The sequence below is a fragment of the Microcebus murinus genome, chromosome 27, assembly GCF_040939455.1.
Source record: "Microcebus murinus isolate Inina chromosome 27, M.murinus_Inina_mat1.0, whole genome shotgun sequence".
Taxonomy (NCBI): domain Eukaryota; kingdom Metazoa; phylum Chordata; class Mammalia; order Primates; family Cheirogaleidae; genus Microcebus; species Microcebus murinus.
The window spans coordinates 182,579-206,384 of NC_134130.1; the positions used below are offsets into that span (position 1 = coordinate 182,579).

Genomic DNA, 23,806 nt, shown 5'->3' on the forward strand with positions numbered 1-23,806 from the left:
GGCTCTCTGTCTCTTGACACACGAAGGCTTCTAGAACATACCCCAAACTTTGGGGCTCTCTTTTGCATCCTTCACCCAAATATGGGTTGCCTGCCAAAAATCGGTTTATGGACCCTTTTGCTGAATTGAAAGTACCTGGATCCCCCCAGAGTGGGGTTCCCTGCGTTTCAAAACCGGGATTGCTGCTCTTCCCAGCCAACCTGGAAGGTCCCTTCCTTTCCCACAAACGTGGGACTCCTTGCTGCCCCCAAATGGAGGGTTGTTGCTCCTCCCCCAAATTGAGGGCACCCTGATCTTTTTTCAATCTGGGACTCTTGGGTCTTTGAACAGCTGGGGGGGGGGGGCATAACATCAGGCCAACATTAGAACAATTTAAGTCTGTTCCTTAAATATTTGGGTTTTCCCAGATTTTCCCCTAAACATCAAGGGCCCTTCTACCCCTACCCGAAATATTTGGCGATCCCAGCATGTCAAGCCCCCTATCCTCTTAACAGTCCTGGTTCCTGGCTCACCTCCCAGCGCTACCTGGGGACAGGGTGGCCCTGTCTCCCCCCTGTTGGCAGCACCTTCTCCTCCGGTGGGTGCAGCATGCGGGAGCCAGCAGCAGCTGTTCCCACGACCGCCGGAAGCCGGCCCAGTCCGGAAGCCGGCGCTGCCGGCCCGTGTCCCCTTCCCCGCTACCCTCCCCACCCGCTCCCAGGGACTGAAGTCTGGAAAACAACGCGGAGGGAGGGGGCTGGGGACGTGTGGACGAGCCTGCGACGCCCCCGGGTGCGTGAGGCTGCGTGACCGGGCGTCTGGTGGCGACTGTGTGGTTCCCGCGAGGCAGGCAGGGGGCTGCCGTCACCTGCCCACCCCGCTCCAGAGCAGGGTCCCCCCGAGCCAAAGTCTCGGGGCGGGGGGGGGATGGGAACGGCGCCCCACCCTCCAACCTGGACCCGCCCCCAAAGCCGAGCCCGCCCCTCCCTCGGGGTGCAGCTAATGACCTGTAATTACTGCACGTTGCCTCGCCCGCCTGCTGGGCAGGGGCTGCCGAGGGACCCCGGGGTCAAAGGGCGCGGGCCTGGGCCTTAAAGCCCAGCCCACCCGGGGCGTCGGCTTCCCCGCCGGCAAAACCGAGAATTACACCGGCACTTGCCACCCGGAGCCGTGGGGCGGCTTCAATAGCCTATTTAAACCGCTCAGCACAGGTACTGCACACGGTAAGCACTCCATACACGGTGACCGCGATTGTATCATTAGTTATAACCGTTACCGATTTCCTTTGAGCACCCCCTCCTCCACCGCCCCCCAGGGGGGACTCGGGGTGCGCGCGCTCTCTCCCCGGCGGGCGGCGTTGCTGCGGGCTGTGCGCCCCCTGGCGGGCGGCGGGCGCCGCGCAGCTTGGGCCTGGCGCTCGGTCTGAGGCAGGGGGATGCCGGGCGCGCCCCTGGGGCGGCGAGGGCGCAGGGGAAGGTCTTTGGAAGACGGGTCCGGGCTGGGCATGCCTGTCCATCACCCAGGGTACGTGTCTGGCTGACCCCTCCTGCCCTCAGCTTGCCCCTCCCAGTGCATAGGAAGTGATGCGGCTCGCCCCTCCCCCGCACAGATGAAGGCTCGGAGCATAAGGTAATTAAACAGGAGGAATTCTTGCAGTTGTAGGAATAGGACGCGAATGCGCCTGCATAACAGGGTGGGGCAGCACCGCCTCAGAAGGATCGGGAGGACCTCACCCGCAAAAGAGCGAGGGGAAGACGGGAGGCGGGGCCACCCTCCCGGTGCGCAAAGCGGGGCCACACTGACCCCTAGCGGCAGGGCGGGCGCCCGATCGCTGCCCGGATCCAAGATGGCGGGGCTGGAGACAAGAGCGGGCGTCGGCCGGAGATCATGTGCCCGGGGCGGGGCCTGAGCCTAGGGGGCGGGGCGGGGCGGGGCGGCGCTCTAGGCCGAGCGGGAGGTCGGGGCTGCGGGCGCTCGCTGGTGGCGGACCCGGAGGCTGCTGCGGCGCCCGGGCTCAGTGGCCGAGGTCGAATCCAATCGGGAGCCATGAGTGTGGACAAGGCCAAGCTATGCGGGTCTCTGCTCACCTGGGTAGGTCGGGGGCGGGGCTGGGGACAGGTGTGCGCCTGCTCCTCTCGCCCAGGATCACTCGTCCCGGTTAGGTCCGCCCTTTCGTCCTCGGGCTGGGAGGTGAAGGGGTCTTTGGCCTGCTGGGCCGTTGGACTCTAGCCTGAGCACCTGCCCCCGTCACGTGGCAGGTCTACGTGGAAAGAACAGGTGAAGCCACGCCCCTCTGTGGCTGGCTCACGTGGGGCGAGGGCACAGGTGAGTCGTCTGGTCACGTGGTGCCTGTGGGGACCTGGTGACTCGTAGTATTGCCTTGGCCTGGTCGCGCGGGGTTTGTCGGGCAGAGGTGAAGGGAGGCCACGCCCCCTCCGGTCCCAGGTGAGCAGAAGCCACTCCCTCGCAGACCAGGCATGGTGGAGCAACAGGTCAGCACCTGCCCAATCATGCTGGCTAGAAAAGTCTGCAAAAGGGGAGTGGTTCGCTGGTCCCAGGCCCTCACTGTCCTGTTGTCCCTTCCATTGCCTCTCAGTTGCAGACGTTCCACGTTTCGCCCCCCTGTGCCAGCCCCCAGGACCTGAGCAGCGGCCTCGCCATAGCCTATGTGCTGAACCAGATGTGAGTGGGGCTTAGGGGGAGGGTCCCAGAAGGGTCTCACAGCCAGCTCATCCCACCTTCTTGTCCCGTCCCCAGAGATCCCTCCTGGTTCAACGAGGCATGGCTCCAGGGCATCTCAGACGACCCAGGTCCCAACTGGAAGCTGAAGGTGACAGGCGGACTCACGACTAGGGGTCAGACTGGTGAAGAGATAACCAGAGAAGGGTCAGCTAGACACATGACTTGGGTGATGGACAGACAGACCTGGCCAGGAAGAGGGACAGATGCCTGATGATCAGCCAACTATTTGTTCTTTCATTCATTTATTGAGCACTCACTGTGTGCCAGGCATGGGCATTCAGCAAAAAGTAGCACACACCAAAACCTGCCCTCACATACCCATCATTCTAGTGACAACACTCACACAGCCACCAAAATTAACTTCCGATGCCAGTAGTTCTATGGAGACAATAAAAGTAGTGCCATGAGAGACACTGAGGAGGGAGTGGGTGGGTGGTTACTGGGCATGGGCTGATTTCCATGTGACATTTGGAGGAATGGTGTTCCAGGCACAGGGAACAGCAAATGCAAAAGCCCCGAGTTGGGAATAAGCTTGGTGGGGCCGAGGGATGGCAGGGAGTACAGAAGACCGAGCAAGAGGGCAAGCACTGTAGCAGATGAGGTCAGCAGAGGCCTGGCAGGCGGTGGGGGGGGGGAGTGTGGATTCTATTTTAAGTACAGAGTCAAGGAAGGGCTTTAGCTAAGGAAAGATACAACCTGGCTGGGCCTTTAAAAAGCTCCCCCTGGCTGCATGGAGAGGAATGGAGTGTAGGCAGCAAGAATGAAAGCTAAGAGGTGGCTGGTACAGTAATTCAGGTGAGAGATGAAGCTGGCTGGATGGATAGAGCCAAAGGGTGGCAGGGCAGGTGGTGAGGAATGACTAGATTTGGGGGACACATGGACAAAGATGGTCAGGCAGACAAAGATGGTCAGACGGCAGATGACTAGATTGTGGGGACACATGGACAAAGATGGTCAGGCAGACAACCAGACTGGGCGCCCCTAGGGCAGGTCACACTCAGACAGAATAGGGCCAAACAGGATGAGATGAGCAGGGAATGAGATTCTAGGTGGGGACCTCGGGACTCCTGTCCATGGCTTTTCGCTTCTCCCTAGGTCAACAATTTGAAGACGATCTTACGCAGCCTGGTGGAATACTCCCAGGATGTGAGTGACTGTAAAGGGATTTAGGGGGTTGCTGGGAAAAGGGGGAGGGGCTGTGAGCCCCTGACACCCTCTCCTCCCTTTGCCCTCAGGTCCTGGCGCACCCTGTGTCAGAACAGCACCTCCCAGATGTAAGCCTCATCGGCGAGTTCTCAGACCCTGCTGAGCTCGGCAAGCTGCTTCAGCTAGTGCTGGGCTGTGCTATCAGCTGCGAGAAAAAGCAGGGTATGCATGCTGGGTGGGGGGAGGTCAGGAGGTCCCTGGGGATGGTCTGAGGAAGCCCCCCTTCCTCCCCCACCCACCTCTGGGTCTCAGCCTCCCCCGCCTTGATCTTCAGAGCACATCCAGAGAATCATGACCCTGGAGGAATCGGTTCAGCATGTGGTGATGGAAGCCATCCAGGAGGTGGGTGGGGGTGCCCAGTGTGACAATTGAGGAGCATCAGTCAGGGGAGGGGACATCTCCAGGGCAGAGGCAAGTGGGCACGGGTCCTGTCCTGGTAAGATCTGGGCTCTGCCTGGAACTCAGTTGGCCAGACATCTCTGTCTCATGTGTCTGCCAGCTCTGTGCAGCGCAAGTCACGATCTAGCAGGCTCCAGAGTCAGAAGACCCGGCCTCCCTCTGTGCTGGAGGCAGGAGGGCAGCCTCGGGGATGGGGTTATTGGGCCGAGCTGGCCGTGAGGACAGGGGGATGGAGAGGTTCACAGGCTGGATGGCAGATGCCTTGAAGGCCACCCGCAGAGAGCCAGCTCATCATGATGCCCCTACCCACCCTACAGCTCATGACCAAAGACACCCCCGACTCCCTGTCGCCAGAGACATATGGCAACTTCGACAACCAGGTAAGGGGCGGGGCAACCTTGTTAAAGGTCTCAAGCCCATTACTAGTTCTCAGGGCTGCCTAAGGGGGAGGGGCTTATCTTTAAGCCTGTAAATCACCCCCAGCTCCAATTCCCTTGCCAGGTCCCCAGGGTTAGGGGAAGATTGCCTTTCCCCAGTCCCCTGGGGGTCCCAGCCCTCTCTTAGATCCTGAGTCTCCTCAGCTCCTTCCTCTCTGTCTCCAGAGATCCCAGCCTTGCCCCTGCCTCCCCCCACTCTTGTCCTTGTGGATCCCTCAGTTCCTCACCCCTGCCCTCCCCGCCTCCGCAGTCCCGCAGGTACTATTTCCTAAGTGAGGAGGCCGAGGAGGGGGACGAGCTTCGGCAGCGCTGTCTGGACCTGGAGCGGCAGGTGGGGCCGCTGTGGGGTGGGGGCGCACAGGTGCTCCTGGGGCAGGGTCACCTGCGTAGCAGCCCCCCCTCCCAGCCCCCAGCTCATCCACCTGCACCGCCCACAGCTGGTGCTGCTGTCGGAGGAGAAGCATAGCCTGGCGCAGGAGAACGCGGCGCTGCGCGAGCAGGTGGGCCGGCCGGAGGGCGAGGGCGCCGCGGGTCTCACTGCCAAGAAGCTGCTGCTGCTGCAGTCCCAGCTAGAGCAGTTGCAGGAGGAGAACTTCAGGTGTGGCCAGCCGGGGACGGGGCCTGGCAGGCCAGGGGGCTGGGGCGAGGGCAGCCCCTTCATAGGCCCCTTCCCCACCCCGCGCGGCTCAGGCTGGAGAGTGGCCGGGAGGACGAGCGCCTGCGCTGCGCAGAGCTGGAGCGGGAGGTCGCCGAGCTGCAGCAGCGGAACCAAGCGCTGACCAGCCTGGCCCAGGAGGCGCAGGCCCTGAAGGACGAGATGGACGAGCTGCGGTGAGTTGGAGGGGTGCTCTCTGGGTGGCCACCGCACCCCCCACCACTGCCAAAGTTCTCTTCTGCCGCCACAGTACTTCTGTACCCCCAAAATGCCCAGTGAACCTCTACAAGGCTTCCCTTCGACTTCACACATCCATCCTGAACCCCACCATACCCTCCAGGCCTCGCTGCACTACCTTGAGCCCCACCACATTCCCTGGACCCCACTAGACCCTCTGGACCCATCGTGTCCCCCTGAACCCCACAGTGTCCCTGTCATCCCACATTACGCTTCGCAGACCCCACAGCATCTCTGTGCCCCCCCCCCAGACTCCACCGCACCATTTCGGGTCCCATCATGCCCCTGGATCCCACGGTACCCGCCAGGACTCCACAGTGCAATGACCTTGCAGTCCCTTGTGACCCCACTTTGCCTTCTGTAACCCCAGAGGCTCTGCTGTGACCCCACCTTCCCCCACTGCACTTCCAAGGACCCCAGAGTGCTCTCGTCTCTCAGCATAGCACAAGGTGTCCTTGGGGATACTCGGTCCCCTCTGGGCCCCCATCACTCTGCTGTAACCCCACGGACCTTCCGTGCCCCCACAGTCCACCCCAGAGGATCCCTGATTATAACCCTGGGCTAACCACTAGCCTAACGACCCCCAGCAGCACCAGGTCTGGCCTGATCCCTGATCCTTGAACCCAGACGCCCCAGGCTGACGCCCTCCCCTGCCTGGAGAGCCCCGAATCCCAGCGGATCCCTGACCACAGACCCCAGCCGACCCCCTTCCTGTCGCCTCCCCTAGGCAGTCCTCAGAGCGCGCCGGGCAGCTGGAGGCCACGCTAACCAGTTGCCAGCGCCGCCTGGGCGAACTGAGGGAGCTGCGGCGGCAGGTGCGGCAGCTGGAGGAGCGCAACGCGAGCCACGCCGAGCGCACGCGGCAGCTGGAGGACGAGCTGCGCAGGGCCGGCTCCCTCCGCGCCCAGCTAGAGGCGCAGCGGCGGCAGGTGCGGGGGCGGGACTAGGGTAGGGCCCCGCCCCCCGCAGCGCCCCCCTCTTACTTTGGCCCGCCCTCCACGCTGCTCTGAACCCCTCCCTCCCTCATGTAGGCCACGCCCTCTGGGTCTAGTACCTCCATCCAGGCTGCTCCCTTCTGGTTTTTTTTTTTTTTTGGAGACAGAGTCTCGCTTTCTTGCCTAGGCTAGAGTGAGTGCCGTGGCATCAGCCTAGCTCACAGCAACCTCAAACTCCTGGGCTCAAGCGATCCTCCTGCCTCAGCCTCCCGAGTAGCTGGGACTACAGGCACGAGCCACCATGCCCGGCTGATTTTTATATTATATATATTAGTTGGCCAATTAATTTCTTTCTATTTTTATGGTAGAGACGAGGTCTCGCTCAGGCTGGTTTTGAACTCCTGACCTTGAGCAATCCGCCCGCCTCGGCCTCCCAGAGTGCTAGGATTACAGGCGTGAGCCACCGCGCCCGACCCTTCTGGTTTTTTTGTTTTGTTTTGTTTGTTTTGTTTTTTAAGACAGTGTCGCTCTGTCGCCTAGGCTAGAGTGCAGCCTGGGCTAGAGTGCAGTGGCATCTTCGTAGCTCACAACAACCTCAAACTCCTGGGCTCAAGCCATCCTCCTGCCTCAGCCTCCCGAGTAGCCCGGACTACAGGCACTCATCCCTCCTGGGTTTGTAAGCCCAACACTTCCCTGCCCTTAAGCTGCAACCCTCCAAGTTCTTTGAGCCGAGTCCCCCCAGCCCCACTCCTTCACTTTGTACAGATGCTCTTCGACTTACATGGGGTTACCTCTGGATAGACCCATCGTAAGTTGAAACTATCATGTCGAAAATGTATTTAAGGCCAGGCGAGGTGGCTCACGCCTGTAATCCTAGCTCTCTGGGAGGCCGAGGCGGGTGGATCGTTGGAGCTCAGAAGTTCAAGACCAGCCTGAGCAAGAGCCCAGACCCTGTCTCTACTAAAAATAAAATAAAATAAAAAAACGTTAATTGGCCAACTGAAAATGAAAAAAAAAAATAAAGGAATAAAAAAAATTAAAAAAAAAAAAATGTATTTAAGGCCAGGCGAGGTGGCTCACGCCTGTAATCCTAGTACTTTGGGAGGCCGAGGCAGGCGGATTGATTGTGCTCAGGAGTTTGAGACCAGCCTGAACAAGAGGGAGGCCCCATCTCTACTAAAAATAGAAAAATTAGCGGGGTACCTTGGCACAGACCTGTAGCCCCAGCTACTCAAGAGGCTGAGGCAGTAGGATCCCTTTAGCCCAGGAGTTTGAGGTTGCAGTGAGCTATGATGACGCCACTCTACTGCACTCTACCCAGGACGACAAACGAAGACTCTGTCTCAAAAAAAACAAACAAACAAAAAAACGCATTGAATACACCTAACCTGAACATCATGGCTTAGCCTAGCCTACCTTAAATGTGCTCAGAACACTTCCCTTAGCCTACAGATGGGCAAAATCATCTAACATAAAGCCTACTTTATAATAAAGTACTGAATAGCTTATGTAATTGATTGGAGATTGTAATTTATTGAAAGCGAAAACCAGAATGATTGTGTGGGCTCTCACCGTTAATATACACAGCGGAAAGCACCATCATAAAATGGAAAAATTACAGTCTGTACTCAGTCCCTGCCCCTCCTTCCAACCCTCCCCTCTGTGCAGGTGCAAGAACTGCAAGGCCAGCGGCAAGAAGAGGCCATGAAGGCCGAGAAATGGCTATTTGAGTGTCGCAACCTGGAGGAAAAGTATGAGTCAGTGGCAAAGGAGAAGGAGGTGAGGTCCCATGGCCCAAGCCTGCCCTGCCTATCCTGGGGGTAGCCTATTTCCCATGTGGCATCTTGCACCCTGTTCCTGCAGAGGCTGTTGGCAGAAAGGGACTCCCTGCGGGAGGCCAATGAGGAGCTGCGCTGTGCCCAGCTGCAGCCGCGGGGGTTGACCCAGGCTGGTGAGCTGGAGCCCCATCCCAGGGCCTGGAGGAGGGGTGGCCTGGAGCCTTACCTGGCCTGGGGTGCCGTTCAGGCAGGCAGAATATACTGTGTCCCAGGGCTTGTCTAGCCCGCGGGCAGAGCTAGGCCAGGCTAGAGGTGGCCAGAAAGAGGTAACAAGATCAGAGAGAAGGGTGGGGCAGAAGCATACCCTGGACACGCAGTTCCCTACCAAGCTTGGGGTACAGCTGGCGTCAAGCCAGGCTTTTGGAGGAACTGGAGCCCCCAAAGATGATCCTTGGAAAGTGGACTAGGGGCAGGGACAAGGGTGCACAGAGGCCTGAAGACTTCTCACATTCTCCAGACCCCTCGCTTGATCCCACCTCACCTGCCGTGGAGAACTTAGCAGCGGAGATTCTACCTGCAGAACTCAGGTATATTGTGGGGTCGCTCAAAGCTCTGGGCCTAGCCAGGCCTGCCAAGGCCCTCAGCCCCGCCCCAGTGCTCTCACGATCACTACCACGGGTCGCTTGGTCTCAGCTCCAGGTCCTAGTCAGGCTCGTGGGCCTGCCCACTCCCAACTCTGCTCTTACCTGCCTGGGCCCTAGCTCTACCAGGTGGGGTAGGATCGACCCTCAATACACAAATTAGGTCCAACCCACCTGGCTCCACTCCCTGTGGAAAAAAAACCCTACACCCTAGCCCCGCCCATTTTGCTCTTGGGCCCCCCCCCCAGGATCCAGCCGTGTCCTCTGTGTAGCCAGCCCCTGCTAAATTCAATCCCCTGTGCCCTGCCGGGATTACTCTCCCACCCCAGCTCTTCTCGTTCCTGCGGCCCCGTCACGCGCGTTCTAACCCACCCCTGTGGCCCCGCCCCTGCATGGCTCCACCCTCCGGCCCAGCCTAGAGCCCCGCCCACTTTGGCCGCGGCCCCGCAGGCTGGTGCGCTCCTAGGTCCTCGAGCGCTGCCCCATGGTCCGGCTGGGCTCTTCCCCAGGGCTCCGCCCCACCCCTCGCTCCCCTCGCCGGTCCCCCTGCCGAGCCGCCCCGGACCCCGAGCTGGCGTGCCGGGTGACCCGTCCCCGGGCCCGCTCACTGCTCCCGGGTCGGCAGGGAGACGCTCCTGCGGCTGGAGCTGGAGAACAAGCGGCTGTGCCGGCAGGAGGCGGCCGACCGGGAGCGGCAGGAGGAGCTGCAGCGCCACCTGGAGGAGGCCAACCGCGCGCGCCACGGGCTGGAGACTCAGCACCGGTGAGCGCCGGGCGGCGGGGGGCGCGCAGGGGTTCCCGCGTGCGCGCAGGGGGCGCAGGCACTCAGTCGCCCCCCACCCACGCAGGCTGAACCAGCAGCAGCTGTCGGAGCTGCGGGCCCAGGTGGAGGACCTGCAGAAAGCCCTGCAGGAGCAGGGGGGCAAGACCGAGGACGTGAGTGCCCACCTCCTCCCTGCCTGGCCCTCTCTCGCGCCCCCCAGTAACCCCCCTCTCTCTCTCCCCTGCTGCCCGGTGCCCCATACAGGCCATTGTAAGTACCATGGCGCCCCCTCCCCTCACCCTGGGAAGGGGTTCGGACCTCTGGACCTGCCCCCCCTCATCTGTGTCTTCTCTCCCCCCCCCCCCAGCCCATCCTGCTGAAGCGGAAGCTGGAGGAACACCTGTGAGTAGCAGAGAGCGGGCATCCTGGTGGGGGAGATGGTTAGTGAGGACAGAGTCAGCTGAAATACAGACTGAGGGCCCAGGTCAAGTGGGGCTTTATAGGCCAAGAGAAGGAGTATGGACCACTGCGGGGAACAATGTCAAACCACGGAGAGACTTTCAGGAAGGTAGTATGATAAAGTAATAGTCGCCCTTTTACGTTTTTTTAAAAAGAATTTTTTTTTTTTTTTTTTTTAGAGACAGGGTCTACCTCTGTTGTCCAGGCTGGAGTGCAGTGGCATGATCATAGTTTGCTGCAACCTCAAACTCCTGGCCTCAAATGATCCTCCCACCGCAGCCTACCGAGTAGCTGGGACTACAGGGGACTATAGGCCCATGCCACCACACCTGGCTAATTTCTAAAAATGTTTTTGTAGAGATAGGGTCTTGCTATGTTGCCGAGGCTGGTCTTGAACTTACGGCCTCGAGCGATCCTCCTGCATCAGCTTCCCAAAGTGCTGGGATTACAGGCATGAGCTACTGCACCTGGCCAGAAACTATTTTTAAATAGCTCTCACATTTATGGTTCAAAACCCCAAACAGTTGGGCCCATGAATGCCCACAGTCCCAGCTACTCAGAAGGCTAAGGTGGTAGGATCACTTGAGTCCAGGAGTCCAGACCAGCCTGGGCAACATGGTGAGACCTCGAGTCTCATTAGAACAAATGAACGAACAAAAAGTCGTAAACAGATTTATACAGCTTTGCTCTCCCAGATTTGGGGGGGTAATGGGAAGAAGCATACCTCCCAGTGGGCCCCTATTGACTCAGTTTCCACTCCATCCCCATTCCTATTAGTTTATTATGGAAATCTTCCAGAGTTTTTAAAAGAAATTCAAGAAATATTAATATAGATTTTTTATTTCTAGTCTTCATTTACACAAAAAGGTAGCATATAATATGTGCTAGCATGCACTTTGCTTGTCCTACTTAATGAGACGACTGGGAAATTTCTCCAAACACATGAGAGAGTCCTTATTAATATTTTTTTTTTTTTTTTTTGAGACAGAGTCTCGCTTGTTGCCCAGGCTAGAGTGAGTGCCGTGGCGTCAGCCTAGCTCACAGCAACCTCAAACTCCTGGGCTCAAGTGATCCTCCTGCCTCAGCCTCCCAAGTAGCTGGGACTACAGGCATTCGCCACCATGCCCGGCTAATTTTTTGTATATATTAGTTGGCCAATTAATTTCTTTCTATTTATAGTGGAGACGGGGTCTCGCTCTTGCTCAGGCTGGTTTTGAACTCCTGACCCCGAGCAATCCGCCCGCCTCGGCCTCCCAGAGAGCTAGGATTACAGGCGTGAGCCACCGCGCCCGGCCCTTATTAATATTTTTTATAAGTGCAGCAGCCTCTGTCAACTGGGATTCCATAGGAAAATTAGGCCCTACAAAAAATGATTCATGTGACTATTTTCTCACATCTGCCAGGGATAGAATGCTGAGTCAGAGAACAGGAGAAATGACGGTTGTCCCTCGATATCCATGGGAGATTGGGTCCAGGACTCCCTTGGACACCAAAATCCTCAGATGCCTAAGTCCCTTATATGAAGTGTGTAGTATTTGCATATACCGTATGCACACGCTCCTGCATATTTTAAATCATCTTTTGATTACTTATAATGCCTAATACAGTGTAAATGCTAATAGTTGTTATACCAAATTTGTTATAAGAAATAGTTGTTATACCATATTGTTTGGGGAATAATGACAAGGAAAAATGTTGGTTCATGTTCAATTCCCAATATTTTCCATCCTAGTTGAGTTAAACCCACAGATGTAAAAGTCATGGAAACCCCCCACCACACACACACACACACACACACACACACACACACACACACACAGGGCCAGCTGTATTTTCTTACAGAGAACGGATGCCTGGGAGTATTAGGGTATAATTCCTTTGTGGAATTCAGGTCAAGAAGGGCTGGTCAGCCAGGCGAGCACGGTGGCTCACACCTATAATCCTAGCACTCTAAGAGGCTGAGGAGGGAGGATTGCTTAAGTTTAGGAGTTCAAGACCAGCCTGAGCAAGAGTTAAGACCCCGTTTCTACAAAAAATAGACAAATTAAGTGGGCACTGTGGCTGGCGCGCACCTGTAATATCCCAGCTACTCATGAGGCTGAGGCAGGAGGATCATTTGAGCCCAGGAGTTTGAGGTTGCAGTGAGCTACCATGATGCCACTGTCCTCTATCAGGGGTGACAGAGCGAGACTCTGTCTAGGAGAAAGAAGAAGACAACTGGTCTGTAGCATTTTGGTACTGGATATCATAATGTATTTAACTCATCCTTTCTAGATATTTGTAATTTCAAACAATGCAACAAAGTATAACCTTGTACATTCATTATCTGCACGCAGATCTATCACAAAAGTGGAATTGGTGGCTAAAAGGACACGTGCCTTTGTCATTTTTGTAGACATAGCTGATGGCGAAAGTTCACTATTAGATATTCCACCGTGTTCTTTCTCCATGCAGTGCACAGTAGTTTCATCTAGGGAGAACGGATGCCTGGTGTTTTGCCACACATGGAGAACTATAAAGTTTTAGCTTGCATTTCTTTTTGTTGTAAGAGATTTGCATTCTAGAAAGATCCCTGGTGTCTAGGTAGAGAATGGAACTGAGAGATTGAGAGTGTAAGAGGCTGTCCAAGGGTGATGGTGGCTGGTCCTGCTTGGGGGCTGTGGGGTGGGGAGAAGTGGACAGAGAGGGGCTGGTCCAGGGGCCACCTGGCTCAGGGATGGATGGCTGTGGCTCCAATGGCCGAAGAGGTGGTGTGACCAGGACACACAGGCCCCAGGCACAGGGAACAGGCAGAGGGGTCTCTGCAGCTATGCAGAGGCACTTTTAGCTGTCGAGGGGGTGGGGTGGGGCTGGCCTGGAGGTCAGCCCAATGCACCCACCCCTGCCCACAGGCAGAAGCTGCATGAGGCGGATCTGGAGCTGCAGCGGAAGCGTGAGTACATTGAAGAGCTGGAGCCGCCCGCCGACAGCAGCAGTAAGTAGGAGCCAGTGGCCAGAGGGCAGGGGGAGCCCCGAGCTTGGTGGCGTGGAGCTGCGGGGCCACCTGTCTCCCCAGCAGCCCGGCGGATCGAGGAGCTGCAGCACAGCCTGCAGAAGAAGGACGCGGACTTGCGGGCCATGGAGGAGCGCTATCGCCACTACGTGGACAAGGCGCGCACGGTGAGGACACTGGGTGTCCCCATGGGCCTCCTGCCAAGGCTCACGCCTCTCTGTGGCCCCCATTGATTCACACTTCCTGCCAGCTTGCATGGCTCTGCCCCCCCACACACACACACACCTGTCACACTCCACCATGGCACAGATGTCTGCAAGCTTCCCCACTGCCACAGGCTGCCACGTTTAACGCACCCCAGTGGGTTCAAGGGGCCTTGGAGGCCAAGGTCACCTGGCTGTGACTGCCCCAACCCATAGGTCATACAGACCCTGGAACCCAAGCAGCTGCCACCCAAGGGGCCACCCCTGGAACTCCAGTCCCTGAGGACGCAGCTCCGGGAGCGAGATGTCCGCATCCGACACCTGGAGGTGGGTGTCCTTGTCCCTTTGTGCTGCCCCCAGCACACCCAGGCCCCTGACACTTGCCTCCTTGGCAGATGGACTTTGAGAAAAGTCGAAGTCAGCGGGAACAGGAAGAAAGGCTGCTCATCAGTGCCTGGTATAATATGGTGAGTGTGCCGTCGCCACGGGTAGAGTATCAGGAGGGCCCGTGTGCTCACCTGACCCCAACCGCGCCTCCCTTTAGGGCATGGCCTTGCAGCAGCGAGCTGGGGAAGAGCGGGCACCTGCCCACGCCCAGTCATTCCTGGCGCAGCAGCGGCTGGCCACCAACGCTCGCCGTGGACCCCTGGGACGCCTGGCATCTCTGAACCTCCGCCCTGTCGACAAGCACTGACACACCTCAGGGTCCTGCCGCCTTCCCCCGCCAGCCGGGGCTTCATCCACCCTGGAGTCTTCCAAGTCACTTGACATCTAGAATCGGGGCCCAGCCAGCTGCTTGAGAGTCTTGAGGCCATGACCTCTGGCCTGTGCTCTCCCAGACTGGGGAGTGGGGAGGGCAGGTGGCAGGTACAGGCCCTGTCCTTTTTAGCAATGTGATTTTTATCCTTGATTTTCTCCCCGGAGTTAATGTGCTATCTGGGGAGAGTCTGATTTTATATTTGAGAAGAAGAATAAAGACTTTCAATCTGCCCTGGCTGGATTCTGGGCGCACAAAAATGAGGAAGAGAAGGTGGGCCAGGGGCTCAGACCATTGCTCGGAAGAAAAGCCTGGCTGTGTTCTTACTAAAGTGTGAGTGACTGATAGCACCCAGTGAGAGGTAAGAATCATGCTTGCATGTACGTGTGTTGTGGTTTTTGAAGAAGCATCAGACAAAAATGCCTGCCTTTGTGAAGCTGACATTTCCCACTAGGGGAGGCAGAGAACAAAAAGAGATAAAATAAAAGTTGGATGTGAGAAGTGCCACAGAAAAAAATAAAGCAGGCCGCAGTGTTGGGGGTACGTGTGGTGGATATGGATGGGAGGTGGCAATTTGGAATAAAAGGCAAGGCAAGGAGGCCTCACCAAAGAAGTGACATCATTTAAGGGAAGACTGGAAGGAGGGGGGGGAGGAGCTATGTATGTATCTAGAGCAAAGTGATCCAGGCAGAGGAGCAGCATGTGCAAAGGCCCTGAGCTGAGACCTTGCTTGGTGGGTAAGAGGGACAGTGAGGAGGCCAGAGTGGCTAGAGGAGAGTGAGTGACAGAGTGAGAGCAGATGAGGGCGGATTGTTCAGGGCCTTGTGGGGCTGCAGGCGGTACTGTAGCTTCTATTCTAACTAAAGTAGGAGCCATGCAGCGGTTAAGCAAAGGAGAGACTTGACTTGACTCAGATGTTCATTGCTGCCCTCTGGTGGCCACTGTGGGAGGAACAGACTAGGGGAGGTGACAGCCCCAAGCTGGACCAGGGAAGAGGGTAGCTGGTCCAGGTGGGTGATAGGAGGGGCTCTGGCCAGGTTGCATTCTGGATACAGTTTGTTCCAGAATGATCCAAACTGATAGGCCTTGCTGCTGGGTTCACGTGTAGGCTTGGTTAGAGAAAGAGGAGTCCACATAACTCCAAGGTTTTGGCCTCTACCAGGAAGGACAAAGCTAACAGGCAAGGCCGGGCAGGTAGGGAGCCGCCTGGGAGCTGGTTGTCACGGGCGTTCTGTTCCAAGTGCTGGTAAGATCTCTGTCGGTGGAGGGGGCGGTTGGCTCTCTGAATCTGCAGTCAGGGTAGGAATGCTGGTTGCATTTCTAGATTCAGGAGTCATCATCCTATATTTAAATTAAGACCTGGAGTCCTGAGGGGATATTTGAGAATGCCAAGCATTGGGGCAAGAGGGAGCTGTGGTTCTGGGACAGTGGGTGGTCCATTCATGAATGCACCAAGCCAGGGGCACTGATGTGGGTATTTCAGAAAGCAGAATTTGGGAATCTGGAAGAAGAAGGGCGTGTTTGGTGGCTCACTCCGCTATGGTGGGGCCACTGTGGGGCCACTCTAGCTTGGGTGACAGAGCACGAGACCCTGTCTCTTTAAAAAAAAAAAAAAAGAATTCACAAATCTTAGCATAATGCCTTGCAGGAGAAGTCATGCTAACAACATTTAAGTAAAAACCACTAACAATTTATTGAGCACCTACTGTATACCAGATGCTTTAAAGCCATCCTTTCATTTCATCCTCACAGCCACTCCCTGAGGTAGGCACTCACATTTCCATTTGCAGGAAACCATAAAGGCAAGACACACTGGTAGAGGCCTCACAGGCCGTGGGGACGTGGGAAATGGAGCCGGTGACAAGGGCAGGCTGTTCAAAGCTGAGGAATCCCCGGTCCTTAGCACAGCGCCAGACCCACGCGGGCAGCGGGAGCCGGTCTAAACGGGCAGGTGGGCTTTCTGCAGGCGCACGAGGCTGGCGCAGGTCCAGGCCGCTGCGCGTGTGCTGCGCGCGCGGGGCCCCGGCGCCCTGTCCTTCCAGGTCCTGGGGCCGAAGATCTCAAGCCATGTTCTCCTCCTCCTCGCCGATAGGGCTGGGCAGCCAGGGCGGCGCGGGCCCCCGGGGCGCGGGCATGGGCACGGCGGTGAAGGGCTCAGCGGCGGGCCCGGGGAGGGGCGCAGGCGGCTCGGGACCCGCGGGGGGCGGGGGCTCAGGCTCCGGGTCTCGCAGGCCGGGGTCGAGCAGCGGGTCCCCGCAGCTGCACTCCGGGGCCGTGCCGTCGGGGGCGCCCGCGCACGCGCAGCTGGCGGCGGTGGACGCCTCGGACACGCAGCTGTTCTTGCGGCGCAGCAGCGACAGGCGCCGGCCCAGCAGGCCTGCTCCGGCCATGCCCGCGCCCGCCGGCAGGAAGCGCTGCAGGAAGTCGCCCTGCGAGTCGCCCAGGGGCCCGTCCAAGCCCTCCATTCGCTGGAACTGCATGTCCTCTTTGGGCAGCCTGCGGGACCGACAGTGGGTCGGCGCTTTGGCCTCGCCGCTCTCGTTGATTGACAGAACCGAGTTCAAGGCACGCCGATCTCCCTGGCTCCGCCCCCCCCCTTTGTCTCACTTATCCCCAAAGACCTTGTCCCCTCCACCCAGAGCCTGGTCTCATTCTCGGGCTCTGCGCAAAGTTCGAAGGAGTCAGTCGTGGCTCCGCCCGGGCTCCGTGGGTACCACCTCTGGCCCTTCCAATCCTCTCCGACCCCTTAGCTGTGTCTCCAATGAGTGTCCCAGTCTCAGACCTTGGCCCCGCCCCTGACCCCTAGCTCACCCTCTGCCCTCACAATCCTCAGGGACTTTCTCTCTCATTCCCAAATCTCCAGAATTTAGCCCCTCTCAACCAGACACGCCCTCCGAGCCCCAAGCCCCGCCCCCGCCGCCCCCTGCTCACGTGATGTCGAAGGTGGAGCCCTGGAAAGAGGGTTGCTGCAGCAGAAAGGCGGTGGCCGCCGTGTAGGGGGCGCGAGCCTCGGTGGCGTCCCAGTACAGATCCTTCTCCAGCATGGCCAGGTCGTCGTACATCTCGTCCACCGCCAGCATCGACACCTGCGGGTGCGGACGCGCAGGGCGGGGTCGGGGCTGGGCAGCGCGCCAGGACCCAGGGGTGGACCCCTCGGGGTGCGTGGGAGCGTGGGGACCAAAGGGTGACGGATGGCTTGGGGCGAGGCCTGGGCAAGTCTTGGCAAGGGCGTGGGGCCAGGATCGCTTTGGGCGCTCAGGGATTGTCGCTACGCGGAGTCTCACCTGGAAGTTGCGGTCGATCAGAAAGTTGGTCTCAAAGTCGTCGTCGTCCTCTCCGAAGGGGTTGATGAGCTGCTCGGCTACCTGAGTGGAGAGGGGGGAGTTCCGGGGAAACTTGACTACCCCCCGCCTGCCCCAGCCCCGGAACCCCCTGTCTCGGAGGCCTCACTCGCCTTGAGCCAGCCAGCGTAGAAGAAGAACTGCAAGAGGGTAAAGATGGGCACGCACAGGTCCAGGTTGTGGTCCTTGTAGCCCTGCGCCGGGTCCAGGAACTGGCGGCCGATGAGGCAAGCCAGGAAGTAGCTGTACACTGCAATGGTCACCACCTGGGGCCAGGGTGGGGCAGGCCTGCAGGTCAGGGTTTACTCCAGGCCTCAGGGGGGCGTTGAGAGACCCGGACCAAGATTGGGCATCACTGAGATGGGGTCTCTCCTCTCTTTCTCTCTCTTTTTTTTTTTTTTTTGAGACAAGATCTCACTCTGTCATCCAGGCTGGAGTGCAGTGGCACGATCATAGCTCAGGGCAGCCTCGAACTCCTGAATTCAAGCAATCCTCCCACCTCACTCTCCCCAGTACCAGGGACTACAGGTCCGCACCACCACGCCTGGCTAATTTTTCTTATTTGTTGTAGAGACGGTTTCTCGCTATATTGCTAAGGCTGGTCTTGAACTCCTGGCCTCAAGCAACCCTCCCGCGTGGACCTCCCAAAGTGCTGGGATTACAGGCATGCGCCTGGCCTGGGATGGGGTCTTAGCTGGCCCTCAGTTTCCCCTTGAGACCACTGCATCAGGATCTCTGACACCAAATATAAACAGAGGCATGTCGGGGTTACCTGGGTGTAGACGAGGGGTACGCTAATCCAGTCGTAGTGGAAGAGCATCCCACACTTGCCCCGAAACACATTCAGCTCCTGGGGGGGGGGTGCGGATACAGGTCATGAGAGGGCCTGAACACATGAAGGTTGTGGGTACCTGGGATGCAGGTGGGTGGTCACCTGGTGGGAGGTGGAATTGCGCCTCTGGGGGCTCCAGGGAAGGCATTTGGTGGTGAGTGTACACCTGGGGTGACAGCATTGTGTACCTAGGGGCTGCCCTCCACGGTGCTGGAATCTGCCCTGGGGCACACCGGGTAGGGGTGTTGGGATCTGCCTCGTGGCCCGCTATTGACGCAACTGCGGGGTACCATATCCCCGTTATTCTCTACGAATGACCTCCTGGCGGGCCCACCTCAAGCAGCAGCTTCAGGGCACTGTTGTCACGGATGCGGCCCTCGCGCCGGGCCTGCGCCGCCAGGTTGGAGAACCAGACGCAGGGCACCCAGTACTTGTTGTAGGACGAATTCAGGTTTTCGAACTTCTTGCGTTCCTCGCGGGTCATAAACCCTGCAGGGGCGAGGTCGGACGTTACTCGCCCCGCCCTCCGTCCTGGCCCCGCCCCCGGCCGGGGACTCACCCGCCTCCACCACGTGGTCTATGGTGGGGAAGCGCTTGAAGACCGCCGTGCTGACCGAGCGCAGGATGAGCACCGCCGAGAGCCCGGCGTAGCGCATGAGCGTGCGCCGGTACAGACGGCCACGCTCGTCGCGCCCGTGCACCGTGCCCACCACGACGCACATGAGCGCGTCGGGCAGCGGCATGCAGAGGTACTGGTTCCACCAGCGGTGCACCACCAGCGTCACGTAGAACCCTGCAGGAGAGCCGGGAATAGGGGATCAGCGGGGACGCCGAGGCCTGGGGTTTGGGGGCCCAGGTCGCGGGAGGAGGGGCGACACAGGGTCTCCGTCAGAGGTACCCGAGCAGGCTGGTCACGCTGACCACCCGGGGCCTCCTTGGCTGGGCACTTGAGGATCCAGCCCCAAGGTCAGAAAGGTCGGAGCAGGTTGAATCACTGGCTACTTGGGAGTCACCTGGGAGGGGATTGGGACCGCAGTATGGGGATGGAGCCACGTTAGGGACAAACGGACAGGTTGTCATCCTAGTCATAGGGAGCCATTCGCTGGGGACACAGGGACTTGAAACTTGAGGAGGGTGCACCTGGTTCGGGGAGTTACATCAGGGACACCTGGGCAGGCTTGTGACAACAGCCACACCAGCCCCCCCAAGCCAGGAACTCCTGAAGGGGTTGGGCACAGGGTCTCCATCAGGGAGCATTGGATAGTTGGATAGGCTGGTCACCCCATTCATGCGGTGAGAGGGAGGCTGGGGTCACAGGAGGTTACTGGGGTGTGGGGGCCAGGACTTGGCAGGGAAATGCCTCAGTATGGAGTCATATGGGGTCCCTAGCGCGGGTCCCTGGCGCTCAGCATGTGTGTGGGGGGGCACTAGTAATCACATGCAGACACAGGTGGAAATCCCCGAGGTGACTAGGAATAAATTTATGGGTGAGATAGAGCTCTCAGAGGGCTCAGTGACCAGGTGACATCCGAGGTCTTGGAGTGCAGGGCCACACCTGGCCTCTTCATGGTGTAGCTCCAACAATGGGGCGGAGGGGGGGAACAGGAGGGGCCTATGGGGGTCGGATTTGAGGGCGGAGTCTCAGCGGAGCAGGAAAGGACAGGGGTTTCTCAGGGGCTTGAGAACGTGGGACTCAGGGGCTCGACCGCACCGAGTACGAAGGAGACGGGGATGAGGCTGGCGTACTGGTCGCAGTAAATGACAAGCTTCTCGAAGTAGCGCTTCTGCTCTTCGGTCAGCACGAAGCTGCGGGGCAGGGATCGCGGGGTCACGAGCGAGACCCGTGTGCCGGGTCCCCTCTGCCGGCCGCGCCCCTCCGCGGGCGGCCCCGCACCCGGCACCCAGCACCCCTCCGCGGGCGGCCCCGCACCCGGCACCCCGGACCCCGCACCCGGCACCCAGCACCCCTCCGCGGGGGGCCCTTCACCTGGCACCCCGCATCCCGCCGCGGGCGGCCCCGCACCCGGCACCCCACACCCCGGACCCCTGCATCCCGCCGCGGGCGGCCCCGCACCCGGCACCCCGGACCCCGCACCCGGCACCCCGCACTCCTCCACGGGCGGCCCTGCACCTGGCACCCCGCACCCCGGACCCTGCACCCCTCCGCGGGCAGCCCTGCACCCGGCACCCCGCACCCGGCACCCCTCCGCGGGCGGCCTCACCGGTAGGCGGCGCTCAGCGCCATGTAGAACCCGAGGAAGCACAGCAGCTCGCGCCACAGGAGCTTGTAGATGCTCCCGCGCCACAGCAGCAGCAGCTGTGAGAAGCCACCAAAGCGGGCGTTCGCCACCCGGGCAGTGTAGGTGACGGTCATCGCGGCGCCGGGCAGGTGGGGCCAAGGGCCAGGCGGACGGCTGGGGTGCGGGCCGCGCGGGGAGAGACGTGGGTGAGACGTGCGCGGCTGACTGAGCGCAGCGGCCCCACCGGTGCCCCCCCCGCCCCCCCTCGGTCCCGGCTCTTGCCCACGCTCCTTCTTCCTCCCAGCCCCGCTCAGCCCCCAGCCTCCGTCCCCAAGCCCCGTCTTTCAGGTTGTCCCCCTCCCCTGGACACCTGGCCTCAACCTCCTGCATCTACTTTGCCCAGGCTGTCTCCCTCGATCCGCCTCCCCCTCCCCACAAGACCCCTGGGTCCATGCAGTCAGCTCCTGAGTCGCCCTCTACCCCGTCCCATACTCCTCACCTGGTTGTCACCTAGTCTCAGGGCCACAAACTTCCCTCTCCCCCTCCCTCAGCCTCTGGCTCCCCCTCTCCCCACCAGCTCCCAGTCTTGGCCCTTTCTTCCCGGCGACACTCCGTCTGAAGTCCTGTGCCTGAGCCTCCCGCCCCAGGCCCTCTCCCCCAGCAGGCCGGCCACAGCCTGTCCACCTCCCACCTAATGGCCCCTGGCTAGGCTCTCCGGCTCTCCCTCTTCTCCCTTCTCCCGATCCACCTTGACCAAGTCCATTCCTTCCAAGCCCTCCACTCCCACTCCAGGAGGACTCCGGATGGATTCCTGCCCACAGGTCTCCTGTTCCCCCAGAGTCCCCTATTCCCCCCAGGCCTGGGCCTGTCTCACCTTGTGTTGAAGGTGGCGAATGCAGGGACACACAGGGACAGGGACAGAATGGGCGGATGGCTTCAGTGTTGGGTGGGGCTGAAGCCAGACCCTAGGTGGGAGGGGGCTGGGGAGTGGGCGTGGGAAGTCCCTCCCTGTCCCTCCCACCTTGGCTGGGCTGTGGCCTCAGAACTTTGTTTGAAGAAGTCCCGCCAGTTTGTTACCTGGTGTGTGTCCGCCCTACCCTCCCTTTCTCTTCCCTGCCCCCTCTGCCAGTCACTGGCCAGTCCAATGGATCGGAACCTAGAGCTTGGGGAGGGGACAGGGACTATTTCCTTCGCAGCCCCAGATACAAACACACACACGGCTCAGGGAGGCTGGGGCACTCCGTAGTCACTTGCAACCAACCACATACTGTCACATCGTAGATCCAGACACAAATTCAGCTTCCCCTAACACAGCCTCATATAACCACGGTGACCCAGATGGCAGTACTCACTGTCACAACGACTTTGGCATCACACGAAGCACACCCAGCTCTACCCCAGCTGCCACTATGCAGATACAAGGCAGATGGACCCTGACACACCAGGCTCTTGGCTCTTGGGCACAATGCTCCCAGTGGCCACATAGGAGGGACCCAGGGGCTGGCATTCCCTCATGATCACACCATGTAGCAAAGACACACAACCAGCCAAGCGCAGACTCCACTCAGACCCCAGAATGCCTTCACACGCACGGCCATACACCATGGCGTGGAGTTTTGAGTCCCGGTTTCCCCTGCACAAAAACACACTCATGATCATTCGCCAAACGCGGGAACACCTCCCCTCAATGCAGTGGCACACAGTGCGGGGGCAGAGTGGGGCCCTGGTCTTCCCTTAGATTCACCAGTGTTGCAAAGACATACCCAGCAGCTATCACCTCAAAAGTCCCACCGACTTTAACCCCTTGGGAAACTCGCCTGCATTTGCACATCGACACATAAGACAGCCCCTCACCGCTGTGTACGTGCGCGCGCACGCTCATACACACAGGTATGAACACACAAGCTTGGGGACACAAAACCTTGTCCCCACATTTGGCATGGATTCAGGACAGATGTTCCTTCTTCATAGATACACCTATAAAGCGGGCACTCCCAGCCTGGTACAAACAGAACTCCCCCCCTTCCCCTTCCCAGCCTGGGGTACATCAATATGGAGACTGGTGTGGGAGGGGCGGAGGATCAGGGTTCCAGCTCCCGGAAGGGCTACCTGGAGTGCTCAGGAATCCCGCTTGCGCTAGGACTGCGGAGGCCTCCGCTGGAACGCCGTGTTCCCAACCTGGCAGATGTCCGCCCCACCCGGGGTAATTAGGAACCGGCCCGGGCTGGCCACCCTTGGACCGCTTCTCCGCTGTCCAGCTGCCAGACAGCCCGTAAAAGGGGACCAGCGGGTGACTGGGGGTGGTGCCACCAGCTGCGAGACCTGGGGAGGGGGCAGGCATCTTGCTGAGGGTCAGCCACCCCGTCTCCATAGGACATGTCCTGGCTCTCATTTTGCTGCTAGCTCCCCCCGCTCAAATCCCCTCCCCCAGCTCTCAGGCGCCCCTATACACTTCCGACTGCCTGCCGGACTCCCGCAGGGGCCAGAGGCAGGTTGCCGGGCTGGTTCACATGCCTCATAATTGTAACAGTGAAAAATAACAAACGCTCCTTGGCGGATTCTTGCCTGGTGGTGCCGCAAAGGCGCTGCATGTTTCATCTCATCGAATCCTCCCTTACAAGCCGGCATATAAAGTCATCGCTATTGTGATTCCCATTATCCAAGTAGGGAAACTGAGGCTCAGGTGACTCATGCATCTCCTTTGTGGCATGGCTGGGATGCTGGGATATGAACCCAGACAGTTTGGCGCGGAGCCTGGGGTGTTTGCTATGGGCTGTGCCACCATGCTTGTTGATATGCGCCGCCCCAACGTGCCCACACTCGCTTGCATACACCCAGGGCAGTTGTGTGTGGGGGGAACACGCCTAGGCTCGTGGCGAGGTTCCCCCTACACACACACACACCCGGGAACGCCCAGATCCGGGATGTGCGCACTCTGAACACCACGTTCTGACTTACGCGTGTCCTCAGGAATACTCCTTGTTCCCCCCAACCTCAACCAGCTCTGACTCGGAACTTGCAAACTCTAAAGGTCGTTGCTCCATCTGGAGTCTCTAGAGTGGGGATGGCAGTGGCTGCCCTGGCAGTGGCAGAGGGAGGAGTGAAGGGCAGGGGACAAGGGGGCCCATTGGGTGTCTGTCAGGCCTGCACGTCACCAGTCTGGTGAGTTTGTGTCATGGCTCTTTGAATGGCTACACTTAGGTTCTCATT

The 23,806-nt window shown here is 59.2% G+C and overlaps 2 protein-coding genes across 4 annotated transcripts; one reads left to right on the plus strand and one right to left on the minus strand.

Moving 5' to 3' along the window:
* Nucleotides 1-928: 928 nt before the first annotated feature.
* On the plus strand, nt 929-14,719 carry HOOK2 (hook microtubule tethering protein 2). Of its 3 annotated transcripts, none has more exons than XM_075998197.1 (24): nt 929-1,202; nt 1,536-1,608; nt 2,238-2,304; nt 2,576-2,661; nt 2,737-2,809; nt 3,817-3,867; nt 3,957-4,089; nt 4,202-4,269; nt 4,644-4,706; nt 5,014-5,094; nt 5,201-5,361; nt 5,454-5,594; nt 6,383-6,584; nt 8,259-8,369; nt 8,454-8,541; nt 8,886-8,955; nt 9,635-9,772; nt 9,858-9,945; nt 10,140-10,174; nt 13,123-13,205; nt 13,290-13,390; nt 13,643-13,753; nt 13,822-13,893; nt 13,971-14,719. In XM_075998197.1, the coding sequence occupies exons 2-24, from the start codon at nt 1,589-1,591 to the stop codon at nt 14,118-14,120; spliced, it is 2,193 nt and encodes a 730-aa protein (XP_075854312.1). In that variant the 5' UTR covers nt 929-1,202; nt 1,536-1,588; the 3' UTR covers nt 14,121-14,719. The 3 variants fall into 3 exon arrangements, with proteins under 3 accessions (XP_075854312.1, XP_075854311.1, XP_012645858.2); XM_075998196.1 differs by having other exon boundaries at nt 930-1,202; nt 13,287-13,390; XM_012790404.2 differs by lacking the exons at nt 929-1,202; nt 1,536-1,608; nt 2,238-2,304 and adding an exon at nt 1,917-2,070 and having other exon boundaries at nt 13,287-13,390.
* A 1,343-nt stretch (nt 14,720-16,062) lies between these two features.
* On the minus strand, nt 16,063-20,747 carry BEST2 (bestrophin 2). The gene is made up of 9 exons (XM_012790436.2): nt 20,579-20,747; nt 20,068-20,162; nt 18,916-19,149; nt 18,691-18,845; nt 18,297-18,374; nt 17,638-17,790; nt 17,468-17,548; nt 17,115-17,269; nt 16,063-16,679 (listed from the first exon to the last, which is right to left on the minus strand). The coding sequence occupies exons 1-9, from the start codon at nt 20,728-20,730 to the stop codon at nt 16,244-16,246; spliced, it is 1,539 nt and encodes a 512-aa protein (XP_012645890.2). The 5' UTR covers nt 20,731-20,747; the 3' UTR covers nt 16,063-16,243.
* Between the last annotated feature and the right edge of the window lie 3,059 nt (nt 20,748-23,806).